The sequence below is a fragment of the Aotus nancymaae genome, unplaced genomic scaffold (genome assembly GCF_030222135.1).
Source record: "Aotus nancymaae isolate 86718 unplaced genomic scaffold, 86718_ANA_hifiasm-v0.15.2.pri h1tg000072l, whole genome shotgun sequence".
Classification (NCBI taxonomy): Eukaryota; Metazoa; Chordata; class Mammalia; order Primates; family Aotidae; genus Aotus; species Aotus nancymaae.
In genome coordinates, this window is record NW_026988487.1 from 14,278,611 (window position 1) to 14,293,446 (window position 14,836).

The 14,836-nt window shown below is 46.3% G+C and overlaps 1 protein-coding gene across 11 annotated transcripts in view; it reads right to left on the reverse strand.

Moving 5' to 3' along the window:
• Positions 1-227: 227 nt before the first annotated feature.
• Positions 228-14,836, reverse strand: part of FAM222B (family with sequence similarity 222 member B) — an 82,095-nt gene continuing 67,486 nt past the window's right edge. For 10 of the 11 annotated variants that reach the window (XM_012449337.2, XM_012449339.3, XM_064367641.1 and 7 more), the window contains 2 exons: positions 13,387-13,508; positions 228-4,124 (listed from right to left, as the gene is read on the reverse strand). In XM_012449337.2, coding sequence (XP_012304760.2) covers positions 2,518-4,124; positions 13,387-13,468 — 1,689 coding nt within the window. In that variant the 5' untranslated portion in view covers positions 13,469-13,508 and the 3' untranslated portion in view covers positions 228-2,517. The remainder of the gene's footprint in view (positions 4,125-13,386; positions 13,509-14,836) is intronic. The other variant, XM_012449346.2, reaches the window with a different exon arrangement.

Consider the following 14,836-nt stretch of genomic DNA (forward strand, 5'->3'; position numbering starts at 1 on the left):
GTCCAGGGGTTCACTGAGGAACTGTCTACCCATGCCCTACAATCAGCACAGCACCTGGCCTGAACTGATGGATTTGGAGACAGCTCCTGGGCAGGATGCATACTACAGGGCCCCACTTTTTAAAAATTAGGAATGATTCCTAGCAAGTTAGGTATGTTAGAAACTGTTATAAGAAAAAATTACCTCAAACATTCACAGCATTAAACGAATAGGACAAGGTCAGAAAGCGAGGTTTTTTTTCTTTTTACTGGTTTATAATAATCTTAAAAACCCCATCACACCCATAAACCACCACAGGTGAGAGAGATGGAGAATGAATGCTACAGTATGTGGATAGAGTGAGGAATCCAGGTATTCCCTAGGGTAGTGTGGGATAGAGACAGGGAGTGTGGAGAGGAGGCCCTGGCTTGGACCCTTATTGCTGGCTGGGGGTTGGCTGGCAGAGGGAATAGGGACTCAGGCTGAACTGCGAAATAGGGAACATCTCACACCAAAGGCGAGGGCAGTTGGGGGCAGGGGGATCACAGTACATTTTCCATGCAGACTAGGGGTGGGAGTGAGAGCTTCAGAGACTTGCACCCCTACACAGGAAGAGATGGGTTTGAGGTTGTTTGACTTAAAGCCCCCAAGTTGGTGTCTGGTCCAATTTCCTAAAATGGCAGCTCACCTTTCAGGGAGAGGTATTGGGGAGAAAAAAAAAATACAGCAAGAGTATCTTTTGGAGATCAAGCAAGGGATAGGGGGAGACAGTGGTGCTCTTTAAATCTGACTCAGAAAAGCAGGAACTGGAAGAGGGCCCTGGGTGAGGTGGTGGCCAATACCTTGGGAGAAGGCATTGAGCCAGAAGCTGCAGGTGCTCCTGAGGGCTCAGGACAGGGAGGTACCAGTGTTCACAGACAGCAGGAAAACAACTGGGAACAATAAATTAGGACTTCATGTTGCTATCATTTGGCATAACACAATCAGGCTTTTTTTTTTCTTTTTAAATATAAGGCAACTTGCCAACACATAATTTAAAAACTGGTCTCCAGTCACATTGCTTCAGATCACTAGAGAATTTCTGGCTAAAGAACAGTAGTGGATTGTGAACAAAATGCAAAATCTTAAATAAGAACCATTAGCTCACATTCTCCAGAGACAAGAGGAAAGGTAAGGGCTTATTTCATCTTTAAAAAATAAAAAAGCCCAACTCTGCATCTTTAACAGAAGAGTGCAAAAATTTTTAACAAAACAACCTAAGTTTAAAGTTACAGAAAAGTGTTAAATTTCTAGCCAACTAATTGTCCTTGGGGATGAGACAAGCTGAGCATGGAGTGGATGAGGGTACGCTCTAAGAATGGACAGAGGGCAGGAGGGGCTGTTTCCATTGCAGGCCCAGCTCCAGGTGTCACAACCATGCTCATTTGGTAAAGGAAGTATTCAAAGAGCTTAAGGCTTTGTGTTTTTTTTTTTTCCTTCATTAAACTGAGGGGCTGCACTACAGGGTGAATGTACCTGTGGGGCCACTCACACACAATGCTACTCAAACCCACACTACATTCATACAGAAACGTAACATTTAAAACTTACAGTGTAGAGCAATATTCTTAGCCAGTGTAGAGAGAACCAAATGCTTTTTTTTTTTTTTTTGGTGTTTTTAATCCCAAACTCCAATGTGATCATTCCTTACCTACCTAATTCCTCAAGTAAGGTAGACTTTGTTTGGTTGAGGGGGAAAGGACAGGGGCTGTGGGAAGCAGGTGAGTTAGGGGACAGACAACAGTGAGAAAGGGATCTTGGGTATGCTGAAAAGTCACTGTGTTTTTCTAGGTTTGGAAAGGGGAATCTGGAACCAAGATGCTAATACAAAGATTTCCCCCAACACACATATCTCAAGAAATGGTCAAATACCTGCAAGATGCCCTTGAGGTCAAGTGTGGCAAGGGCAAGTCCAGTGGCTGTGGGATCAATGTAGTTACAAAACAAAGCCATGAGGAATGGAAAGGAACTCGAAGGATATGAAGACTGGGTCAGCTTTGATTTGAGATCTTTGGGTGAATAAGGAATTAGCTTCCAGAGCACTTGGGAAATCTTGCTCCTTAGTCCTGGGGGGAGTGGGGGAGGGGGAAGGAAGAGTAACAGGTAGAGGCCTGGCTTAGGGGCCTGAGCACCTACACTATCTCAACTAGGGCATTCCCTCAACCCACACCTCAGTCGTCCTAAGGGAAACAGGCAGAGGTTCAAAAAAAGATGGGTGGGAGCTGGCTGGAAATGGTCAAGGTGGAGAGATGAGCTGACAGGCAGTCAATGGAGAGGAAAGCCTGGGCTTGGGGTTAGGTTCTAACATAAAACCAACAGTTGCTAGAGGGGAGGATGAGAAGACTCCTTCTGTCCTGTTAGATTCCACCAAATTCCCTTTCTTAGACATCTGAGAATGATCACATTGGAGCAGTGAAACGTTCAAACTATCCAGTTACTTAAAAGACTAAACCTAGGAGGGTGACATGATGTGTTGCATGTGGAGGGCACCAGGGCTACCTATCTATACCCTGGGTGCTGAATATGAAGACTTCGACTATCTGTGGGATCAGGGGCTCGGTTGCCAGGGGCTCGGTGGGCCTTGCTCAGCATGGCCAGGCTCTGTTCTCGGAAGCAGGCCTGCTGGAAATCCCCACTTAGGTAATCCACTGTTTGCATCAAGCTGTTCTGGCTTGCCACTGGACCGCCCCCAGTCCCTGCTCGGTAGTGGGCCCCAGGAGCGGCCGCACAGTCGAGGGGTGCACCTGCGGGCTGCCCACCGTGGAACGGCATGGCTAGGTCCTGAGACCCCGAGCTGTCGCTATTGGGAGTGGGCAGAATGTTGTTCCACAGGGGTTGGAAGTAGTGACCATTGGGGTAGGCCAATGGGGCTGCCAGGCCGTTGACTGGTGGGGATGGGGTCGGCTTTTCCAGGGGTGGCTTCAGATGGAAGGACTGTGCCAGGCAGAGTTCCTGCGGGTAGGCAGGGGCCTTGCCCACAAAGCCAGGCCCTGCCAACTCGCGTCCTGCCGCATGCTTGCCTGTCAGGCCAGGGGCTGGCGTCCCACCAGCCTCGTTGCACATCTGTTGTAGGTGGGCCAGCTGGTGCTGGTTCCAGGTGACTGGCTTGAGGTCGCTAGGGTAGCCAGCGGGGGCGCGAGAGATGCCTGTGGGCAGGTTAACGGGACCTGCAGCAGGCAATGCGGCGGTGGCCGCATGGGTGTGCTCCATGGGATTGACCACACATGAAGGCATTGGTGTGGGGACGCTGTGGGTTGACACCCGGGTGCTTGCATTGATGAGCAGACTGCGACTAATGGGGCTGGGGTTGGCGATCTGGCCCTCACACACTGAGGTAGTGCTGATGCCTGCCCTCGTCTGGCAAAACTGGTTGATCTGGTGCACGATGCTACTCAGGTCCGGGGGCTGGCTGTGCTGCAGGGTGGCCGCCATCGAAAGGGGGATAGTTGAGGTAGACACGGTCACATTCGGGGGGGCATCTGAGTCTGGCATCTTCCGGCCTCCATGCAGCAAGGGATTATGGGGATGCTGGAGACCCTGGTGCGCCAGGGCCTGAGGGTGGTTGAAGCCCTGGGTTTGGGCCATGGGCTGAGGGTGGCCCAGGCCCTGAGGCTGCTGGAGGCTCTGAGGGTGGGACAGTGCCTGGGGTGGTGGGATACCCTGAGGGTGCTGCAGCGTCTGGGGAGGGGCATGGGCCAGGGTCTGTGCATGCTGCAGGGCCTGCTGGCGGGCCAGAGCCTGGGCCTGGGGGTGGGCTAAAGTGCTGGGTGCCACAGTAGCATATGGTGCCACTGGGGGGTTCATGATGGCCTCAGGGAGCAACCGGGCTCGGGTGCCGTCAAAGTCCTTGAGTATGCTTTTGGCTGGCACTTTGACAATGGCAAGCAGGCCTGCCTTGGTGGCAGCCTGCGTCGGATAGGGGCTGTAGCGCTGGGCTGATGTGTCGAGGCCGTTCACAGTACGACGAACGTGTTTCCGCTGGGGAACCTTCACACTGTTGGGGAAGATTTTTATAGTCAGTGGGTTGTTTGCGACCTTCTTAGCATATGCATCCAATTCGGCTGGGGTAGGATAGTGAGCAGTTCTCATTTTCTGTGTAGTGTCCCCTAGAGAGAGAGAATGGGAAGGAGAGCAAAGAGGGAGAGGGAGCTCATCAGTGCCAAGCCAACCAGCCCTTCTAGACTTCCCTATTGAGGGCCTAGGGTGGGGTGGGGAAGTGACTAGGTTATCATCTGTAGCCTTCATTCTAGACCCAGCTTCAGTCTTCATATTAACAACCACTGCTAACGTTCAGTAAGTGCTTAAAGTGGACCAGGCCTTGTGCTAAGTGACAGGCCATCTCAGTGAATCCTCACTATTGCTTTAGAAGCAGGCACTAGCATCATTCCCATTTTATAAATGAGCTAACTAGAGATCAGAATAGCAAAGCAGCTTTCGAAGTCTCATCTTGGAGAACCAGAACTTGGCCAATACTCAGAGAGGTAACCAAGAGTTCTCCCACTACATAGAAATGCAGAGTCGCTGGGCACAGTGGCTCATGCCTGTAATCTCAGCACTTTGGGAGGCCAAGGCGGGTGGATTACCTGATGTCAGGAGTTCGAGACCAGCCTGGCCAACATGGTGAAACCCTGTCTCTACTAAAAATACAAAAATTAGCTGTGGGTAGTGGTGTGTGTCTGTAATCCCAGCTACTGAGGAGGTTGAGGCAGGAGAACTGCTTGAACCTGGGAAGTGGAGGTTGCAGTTAGTTGAGATTATGCCACTTCACTCCAGCCTGGGCGACAGAGAGAGACTCCATATCCAAAAAAAAAGCAGGGTCTGGGGCTAGGCACAGTGGTTCACACCTGTAAGCACTTTGGAAGGCCAAGGTGGGTGGATCACCTGAGGTCAGGAGTTTGAGACCAGCCTGACCAACATGGAGAAATCCCATCTCTACTAAAAATACAAAATTACTGGGACATGGTGGTGCATGCCTGTAATCCCAGCTACTCGGGAGGCTGAGGCAGGAGAATCACTTGAACCTGGGAGGTGGAAGTTGCAGTGAGCTGAGATTGTGCCATTGCACTCTAGCCTGGGCAACAAGAGCAAAACTCCATCTCAAAAAACAGAAAAAAAAAAAGAAACGCAGGGTCTGTGCTGGGCATGGTGGCTCACACCTGTATTCTCAGCACTTTGGGAGGCCGAGGCAGGCAGATCACCTGAGGTCAAGAGTTCCAGACCAGCTTGGCCAACATGGCAAAACCCTGTCTCTACTAAAAATATGAAAATTAGCCAGACGTGGTGGCCGGCACCTGTAATCACAACTACTTGAGAGGCTAAGGCAGAAGAATAGCTTGAACCCATGAGGCTGAGTTTGCAGTGAGCCGAGATTGCACCACTGCACACCAGCCTGGGTGACAGAGCAAGGCTCCATCTCAGGGGAAAAAAAAAAAAGAGAAACACAGCGTCTGCAACTCTACCAGCCCATGTGGCCTGACAGTAGAAGGTTCTAAGCAAAGCTACTTGCCAGGGCCCTTGGTGGCCCTTCAGTCTAGAGGGAACCCAGAGCTACAACTCTGCAGTCTGCAGTGACCAGTGAGGCATCAGCTTTCCCTTGCATCTTGGCAGCTGGGGGGCTATGCCAACTGGGTGGGCACCCTGACACAGTAGACAGAATGCTTCCTTTCAGGAGCAGAGGAATAAGCTGCCAACATCTCTCCCCTTCCCCATGTCACAAGTTCACTTTTGTTTACAGTTTACTCTATGCCTGGCTGGGTGAGGATCAAAAGCTTTATTTATTTCCTTGAGAAGGATGGTAATAATGACGGCAGCAGGGAAGGGAATTGAGAAGAAAGGATTCAGAGCATCTTTCAATCCTAAGAGCCAAAAATAGTGTGTTATTTGGTCCATGTTAGCTGTCACTTTCCAAAAAGAAAGAGGAAAAACCTGCCTTCCTTTGGAGACTGCGGAAATGCCCACTCGGTGTGCCTCATTAATGTTAACAGTCTCTTTGTTCCCATCTCCTGTTCCCTCCCATCAGGGGGCTCAGCGGATGTCCGGCTTCCAGTCAAAAAGGAAAAGGTTCCAAGAACAAGGGCTCTTTAAGGATGCCAAGCTTCTGCAAGGGGGCTGGGACTCTGCTCTACTCTCTCTCTCTCTCTCTCTGAGGGAGGGTCTCCCCTGAGTTTACACAAAAGGTGTTTAATAAATGCTTGCTGACTGAGTACATAGACTGTCCAAAGCAGAACTGGTTTGGCTGGGAGCCCAGGGTCAGCTAGCTGACTCTCTCCCTACTTCCTCCCCTTGCAAAAGGCAGCCAGACTAATCTGACTGAATGCCCAGCTTGTGGCCTCAGGTGGCCTTGGCCCAAAGGAGACCTCATTCAAAGTCATGTCACTGGGTATCACCTAGAACAGAGGTAGGCTAGTGAGCATATTAGAAGGAAAATGGGTACAGCTGCCTTTATTTGGTGATAATGATGTTTAGCAACAGCTTAGAAACTCCTGCTCTGGGAAGCAGGAAAATAAAGCTCAAGTCAGGAGGGGCAGAGAGATTTGGGCCCATGCTCACAGGCAGATCTGAGCAAAAAGAGCCAGGCATCCCAACCCCCGAAAAAAGGTCCGTGCTTTCAAATACTGGCAAAAAAGTCTGAGATCACTGACTGAGAGACAGTCCCTAAACTCAAGACACCAGAATTCCAATAGAAATTGCCTTGGTCAACCACTGTACCTATGTGTCTTACTGGTTAAAATTTCATATGATACTCCAAGCACAGCGCCTTAAACTTACCCCACCTCCATGCTGGTGGGCTTCTCTCCTTGAAATCCAAGTAGAAGTCATATAGTACCTTGTTGAAGAGAAGAGCCCCTTTGTTCTGAGTCAGTACCAACTCAGGTTTTTCCCTAGCAGAGGCAAGGGGAAAGCTCGGCCTCATTCAGGAGTATGGAAGGGGACATTTACCCACATTGATTAGTTCTCTTGGTGCCGCCTCCACTGATACTGACGGTGGTGAAGAGGGCAGTCAAAGGATTCAGAATTAAAGTGAAATGAGGGCAGGGAGGGTACACTAAGAAGGCTACAGTAGCTTTGTTAAGGAAGAACCCCAAAGATTAGTACAGTGTACTGAACAAAAAAGGGGTGTCATTCTGGGAATACAGCACCATCTACCTCACATACCAGACTTAAGCCTAACCCTTAAAAAAAAAAAAGTTTTCTCAACACTTATCACAGCTCCACACAGGCACCCTGACCACAGCTTTGTAAGCAGCTTACTTAAATATCTTGTACCAATGGTGTCACTAATGCAGACATAGAGAATGTTGGGAATAGGAAATCTGTAGTTTGTAAAAAGTTAGAGAAACCTGTATTCAAGTACTAGCTTCATCATCTGACCATACTGAGAGCCTGTCATTCCTCAATTATCAACAGAGATGAATTCTGCTTTCCTACTTCACAGATTTACTAAGATCAAGAGATTCAAGGAACATTGTCACTGAATGAGCATCTTCATTTCAATGTGAACAGGAACTATGATGGTCAATAGTTACTATTCAAGGATAGCAGATGTGGCTGAGTCTGACCACAGGCAACACAAAGCAAACTGACTAAAGAATCCCTAACTGCAGGACCCCTGGCCTTCAGCCTGAGTTAAATGTAACAGAAAGCACTGTTGTCTACTGCAGCGACTGGAAGAAAATTTCTCCTTGAAATCCAGTCCTCCCAATGGAGACCTCTCTGTTCATCCTTCTATTTTGAAGGCCAAAGGGCACAGGTGGCATATGCAGCAGAAACCTCTATCTGTAGGAAGAGGCACAGGCACTGTGTTTCAAACACAGATTTTGGAGTCTGAGCTGAGTATGAATTCTAGTCCAATCACTGGACAGTCATGTGGCATTGGCAATTGACAAATCTTCTATGCCTTATTCTTGTAACAGAGAGTCTCCCATATGGAACTTCTGAAGAATGAGTGAGAACATATGTGAAAATATTCAATATAGTGCTTGGCACATGGTAGCAACTTGACAAATGTTAAGTATTATTTCTTTTTTTTTTTTTTTTTTTTTTTTATTGCATTTTAGGTTTTGGGGTACATGTGAATAACATGCAAGGTTGTTGCACAGGTGCACACCTGGCAGTATGATTTGCTGCCTCCCTCCCCTTCACCTATATCTGGCATTTCTCCCCGTGCTATCCCTCCCCAACTCCCCACCTCCCCACTATCCCCCCTCCCCCCCAACAGACCCCCGTGTATAGTGCTCCCCTCCCTGTGTCCATGTGTTCTCCTTGTTCAACACCCGCCTATGAGTGAGAACATGTGGTGTTTGATTTTGTGTTCTTGTGTCAGTTTGCTGAGAATGATGTTTTCCAGGTTCATCCATGTCCCTACGAAGGATGTGAACTCCTCCTTTTTAATGGCTGCATAATATTCCATGGTGTATATGTGCCACATTTTTCCTGTCCAGTCTATCATCGATGGGCATTTGGGCTGGTTCCAGGTCTTTGCTATTGTAAACTGTGCTGCAATGAACATTCGTGTGCATGTGTCCTTATAGTAGAACGATTTATAATCCTTTGGATATATGCCCAGTAATGGGATTGCTGGGTCAAATGGAATTTCTATTTCTAGGTCCTTGAGGAATCGCCACACTGTTTTCCACAGTGGTTGAACTAATTTACACTCCCACCAACAGTGTAAAAGTGTTCCTATTTCTCCAGATCCTCTCCAGCATCTGTTGTCTCCAGATTTTTTAATGATCGCCATTCTAACTGGCGTGAGATGGTATCTCAATGTAGTTTTGATTTGCATTTCTCTAATGACCAGTGATGATGAGCATTTTTTCATATGTTTGTTGGCCTCATGTATGTCTTCTTTTGTAAAGTATCTGTTCATATCCTTCGCCCATTTTTGAATGGGCTTGTTTGTTTTTTTCTTGTAAATCTTTTTTAGTTCATTGTAAATTCTGGATATCAGCCCTTTGTCAGACGGGTAGGCTGCAAAAATTTTTTCCCATTCTGTTGGTTGCCGATTCACTCTATTGACTGTTTCTTTTGCCGTGCAAAAGCTGTGGAGTTTGATTAGGTCCCATTTGTCTATTTTGGCTTTTGTTGCCAATGCTTTTGGTGTTTTGGTCATAAAGTCCTTGCCTACGCCTATGTCCTGAATGGTTTTGCCTAGGTTTCCTTCTAGTGTTTTTATGGTGTTACGTCTTATGTTTAAGTCTTTAATCCATCTGGAGTCAATTTTAGTGTAAGGTGTCAGGAAGGGGTCCAGTTTCTGCTTTCTGCATATGGCTAGCCAGTTTTCCCAACACCACTTATTGAACATGGAATCCTTTCCCCATTGATTGTTTTTTGTTAAGTATTATTTCTATGAGTCTATCCAGTTATTGGGTCAATTTCCCATTTCCAGGTCCCTCCACTAGGGGGCAGATAGGCATATAAAGAAGCAGTAAAAAAAGGTGATTTTGCCATTTGTCCCAGGACCCCCAGTGCTCTTCCATGGAAGGAGGTCAAAGTTGTTACCTAAAGATGGTTTAACAACCAAGGACCTGTTATCATTTCAGCCATTCAAACAGTAAATATTTACTGAGCCACTACTATATTGTGATCCTGAAAAGGAGAAATACAGAGCAGAGGTTTGGGATTAAGAAAGAAAAAATTTCTCAATATTGAAGAATTTGGCTAAAAGAAAAAAGAAAATAAAGAAAAAGAAAGAGAAAAGTTCAAAATCACACATTTTCTGAGGCATTGGGGGAAGATGGGTCAGATTAAAACAAAATCTCCACGTACAAAGTTTCAAAATGGCTAAGGACTCTCCAAGCAAGTTATGTCATGGAATATATGATCTAGAAAAGCTCTAGGAGGCCATCCATCTAACCTCAACTAACCTAACCCCAAGCCAAGATGTTCTTTAATCCATCCAGCCTGCCCTCTGGCAAATCACAAATCTGGGTTAAGAAGAACATTACAGTCTCCTACACACATAGAAAAGGAGAGGAGAACAGAAAAGGTTTTAAGGGATCAATCCTGTGATTCTGAACATATGGCAGCTGAAGCCTGGGGAAAAGCCATTAGCTAGGTAACTTACAGTGCTGGGGAAAGAAGCCACATTTCCCATCTCCTGATCCCTGGGGTCCACCAATCCTGCCTCATGCTGACTGTATTTATATTATAAAGCATATTGAACTGTAAACACCCGTGCCCATCCCACTCCACCAGACATCACGCTTTGTGTTTCTAGCAACTTATAAGACCCTCCTGAGGATGAAGGGTAGGGAAGGGCTGATACCATTATCACAAAACTGTTTTTAAGGTCTCTATTGCTGATGGGCCTGGGCTCTGAGCAGCTGCCTGGCTGCTGGTTCCCAAAGGAGACAGTTTATGCTCTATCTCACCTTAACTGTAAATGCTTAACGCTAACAGCTATAAGTCACATGACATAATTTTTTTCTTACACATTTTGGGGGAGAAAACACAGCAGACAAGCTTCTTCAAACGCAATTAAGCTCTTGCTTCTACAAAGGTGTGGGTGTGTTTATGGATAGCAACAAGAGAGTTGGAAGGGGTCAAACACTTTGTCTGCGAAATGGACATATGAGCCTAAAACCAGAGCAGACGGATATCTCAATTCTCGAATCCAGATTTGGGGACAGTGGTTAGCAGAGGCTACTCGGGAGCTGTTTTGGGGAGAAGGGAGTTTTTCTTTTCTTTTCTTTTCTTTTTTTTTTTTTTTGAGATGGAGTCTCGCTCTGTCACCCAGGCTAGAGTGCAATGGGGTGATCTCAGCTCACTGTAACCTCTGCCTCCCAGGTTCAAATGATTCTCCTGCCTCAGTCCCCTGAGTAGCTGGATTACAGGCACCCACCACTGTGCCTGGCTAATTTTTTGTATTTTTAGTAGAGACAAGTTTTTGCCTTGTTGGCCAGGCTGGTTTTGAACTCCTGACCTTAGGTGATCCACCCACCTCCACCTCCCAAAGTACTGGGATTACAGGTATAAGCCACCACGCCCAGCCTTTTTTTTTTTTTTTTTTTTGAGGCAGAGTCTTACTCTTGTCACCCAGGATGGAGTGCAATGGCATGATCTTGGCTCACTACAACCTCCTCCTCCCGGGTTCTAACGATTCTCCTGCCTCTGCCTTCCAGGTTCTAGTGATTCTCCCACCTCAGCCTCAGGATTACCGGCACCTGCCACCATACCTGGCTAATTTTTGTATTTTTAGTAGAGACTGGGATTCACCATGTTGCCCAGGCTGGTCTTGAACTCCCGACCTCAGGTGATCTGCCTGCCTCAGCCTCCCAAAGTGCCGGGGTTACAGGCATGAGCCACCAAGGCACAGTAACACCTGTAACACATAACGTCGGGAGTTCAAGACCAGCCAGGCCAACATGGTGAAACCCTGTCTCTACTAAAAATACAAAAATTAGCCTGGGGTAGTAACACATGCCTATAATCCCAGCTACTACTCAGGAGGCTGAGGCGGAAGAATCTCTTGAACTCGGGAGGTAGAGGTTGCAGAGAGCCGAGGTTGCGCCACTGCATTCCAGCCTGGGCAACAGAGTGAGACTCCGTCTCAAATAAATAAATAAAATAAAATAAAACAAAAAGTGCACACCAAGATAAAGCTGCCAGTTTGCTTTTCCTTCAAATGGCTCTTCCCTTGATATCACACCTTTGGGTAAAGCTGTAAGAGTGTGTTAAGAAAGCAAGCTTCTCTTTGTCATCTTATTGTACGCCTCTAAGTACATTCCCTCTCCAGTTGTACCCCCAAAAGCCCAGAAATAGGCACAATGTAGTTAGGATGCTGATTTGGATGGCCAGGCAGTATAACATAACACCTTCATCACACAATCATCACTTATCAAGATAAAGGCTGGGTTGAGAAAGCTATAGCAGAGCTTGCCTTATTGTGTCAAGCAACTGTAGAAGGAAGACTACCACCTTCAGCTGTTATTACACAGAGCTGGATTCACTGTCCAAATCCCAGAACTAGCCAGGCTCTGAGTCTTATGCTCCCTTAAATAAATGAAGTCCAGAGGCTGGACCATTTTTAACTTCTGATGGTGATCTCACAGGGCAGGGGCTGGCAAACGACAGCCTGCGTGCCCAGTCCAGTTGCTTGTTTTTGTAAAAAGTTTCATTGGAACACAGACACCCTCATTTGTTTGTTGTCTATGGCTGCCTTTGCCCTACAATGCCAGTGTTGAGTAGATGCGACCGAGACCACATGGCCCACAAAGCTAAAATTATTCGCTCTCTGGCCTTTATAGAAAAGGTTTGTTAACCCTTGTTGCAAAGGGTTTAGGTAATGTGCTGAAGCACCTTTTCTATCAAAGAGAAGGCTAGTGGCCTCACTGATTGCCCCTTTGTGCTCTGATTGGAAGGTCTATTCCAAATTTAGGGCTGTTTTTACACCTGAAAGATACTATACATGGTAATATGCCAAGAATAGAATCTTCTCCTTGCATATCATGTAGTACAGGGAGAGAAGGAAGGAGTCTGGGAAAATATGAAGTATAAGGTCCCCATTTCAGCCAGTTAAGACAAGAATCTAACAGTTTTCAAAGGCTCAATCTTGTGGGAAGTGTATTAGCAAGAAAATGCCCAGAGAGAATGAGAAAGCTGGCTCTCCATCTCTTCTGAGGGCAAAAGCTCCTTTACTTCCTACCAACTAAAGTCACACTGGCTCAGAAGGCAGACAGCAAAGCCAAAGGGAACTGTTTCCATGACAGACTGTACTCAGAGTTCAAAACAAGAGAACAGCATAAATAGTTTATTTCAGAGCTATAATATGAGTTTTCATTCAATTCCTTGTGAAGGTTCAAAATGAAACATCTTTTTTAAGGGTGATATATATATTTTCTCTGAAGCTCTTTATAGTTTTGTTGTTCAACAGAAAGCTATCAGCAACAATTAAAATTGACATATATTGGGGAATTACAGAATTTAAGAAGACCCCTACCGCCTGGACATAGTGGCTCACACCTGTAATACCAGCACTTTGGGTGACCGAGGCAGGCAGATCACCTGAGGTCAGGAGTTCAAGACCAGCCTGGCCAACATGGTGAAAACCTGCCTCTACTAAAAATATAAAACTTAGCCAGGAATGGTGGCGGGTGCCTGTAATCCCAGCTATTCGGGAGGCTGAAGCAGGAGAATTGCTCGAACCCAGGAGGTGAAGGTTGCAATGAGCTGAGATCGTGTTATTGCACTCCAGTCTGGGTGACAAGAGCAAGACTCCATCTTAAAAAAAAAAAGAAAAAGAAAAAGAAAAAATGGTAAGTGTCAAAATTCAAGGTCAACATACCCCAGATGTGCCTCAGGGACAGCCCACATGTAGGGACAAAAACAAAGAATCACATAGATTTCCCTAGGATACATATTACTTACATTTCTGAAGTCCAGTGTTCATCTGCGTGTGACAAAGAAGCTGAAAGGACGGGTCACCTGGCCCTGGTAGACAGGCTAGCATGGCAGACCGGCATCAACACAACATGGGGCAGTGGCTCACACTGTAATGAACAAAAACAAGGTCATGAAACACAAGGCAACTCATTCGAAGAAGACAGTAGGAACACTGGAGATGAGTAGCAGAAGGCCCAAGTTTAGACAGATAAAGCAATTTAATTAGCAGTGTGTTGGCTGAAAATATATTTACATCCTTACCTGTGGTAACAATTTGCTGTCAACTATTACTATGGCTAAAATGATTTTTCAGTTACCACAGATGTGTGGGTGGGAGAAATAAAACTGGAAATTACCTATTCACACAACTGGAAAGAACAGGTGCATTTGTAAGATCTCAGTATTCTTGAAGAGAGCGGACCCTCATAGGGCCTGGCTCAGCCCTGGGTGGAGACCAGTCAGACATTTTTAGAGGCAGCATAGTATATTATTGCAAAGGTACCCAATGTCTGACTTGTGAGCCAGTAATATGAACTCACTTTTAAATAGAAGGAGGCGGAAAGCATTCTAGGAGGTACAATTAACCACTGATAAAGCAAATTCTGTTTAGCAATTTCTGGGGATTCACCCTTCCTTTTTGTCTATCATACGATAAGACTTCCTGAACCAACCCCAACCACCAAAAAAAATGCATTGTTCCCTGATTAAAGCAAGGAGATGATAGGCTGCCAGCAGCTCTCTTTGTACAGGCAATCTTGGCATGTCAGGATGGCATGGGTTTCATTAGTAATGTTTACCAACCAGACACACACAGCCCAAGCAGGCGGACATTGATGTGGCCTTCTGTAGCGAAGGAAGACCTGTCAACAATGCAAGCTCCTTATGTACCAGAAATGCAATTTTCCTAAATAAGCAGAATGTAGTGAAGTACATGAACTTCTAAATCAAGGTGGCAAATTATGGCTACAGATTACAGCAAAAAAGGAATGGGAGGAAAGCTCAAAAGTTAAAGACAACAAAAACCTCTTTATTTTCTTTAGAGGGCTCTCTCTGGTAAATGAAACTACCTTGTATGATGAGTATCAGAGGGCTCCAGCTTGCAAGACCAGGTAGCTGAAAAGATACTTTGTAAAAAAGGCTGCTCAAACTATGTCTAAGATAGCAACTGCAGAAAGAACTGAAGATTGAATGACTTAATGAGAATAGAGCTGTCCAGCAGTTCTAGCACAGCTTCAGTCTTTTTAAGGTCTCTGGTGGGTGGGAAAACAGAATGAACATTGTGAGCCAACTGCAGTGCCTCAATAAATAAAACGTCTTGGCCGGGAATGGTGGCCTAGCACTTTGGGAGGCCAAGGCAGGCAGGATTACCTGAGGGCAGGAGTCGAGACCAGCCTGGCCAAAGTGGTGAAACCCCATTTTTACTAAAAATACAAAA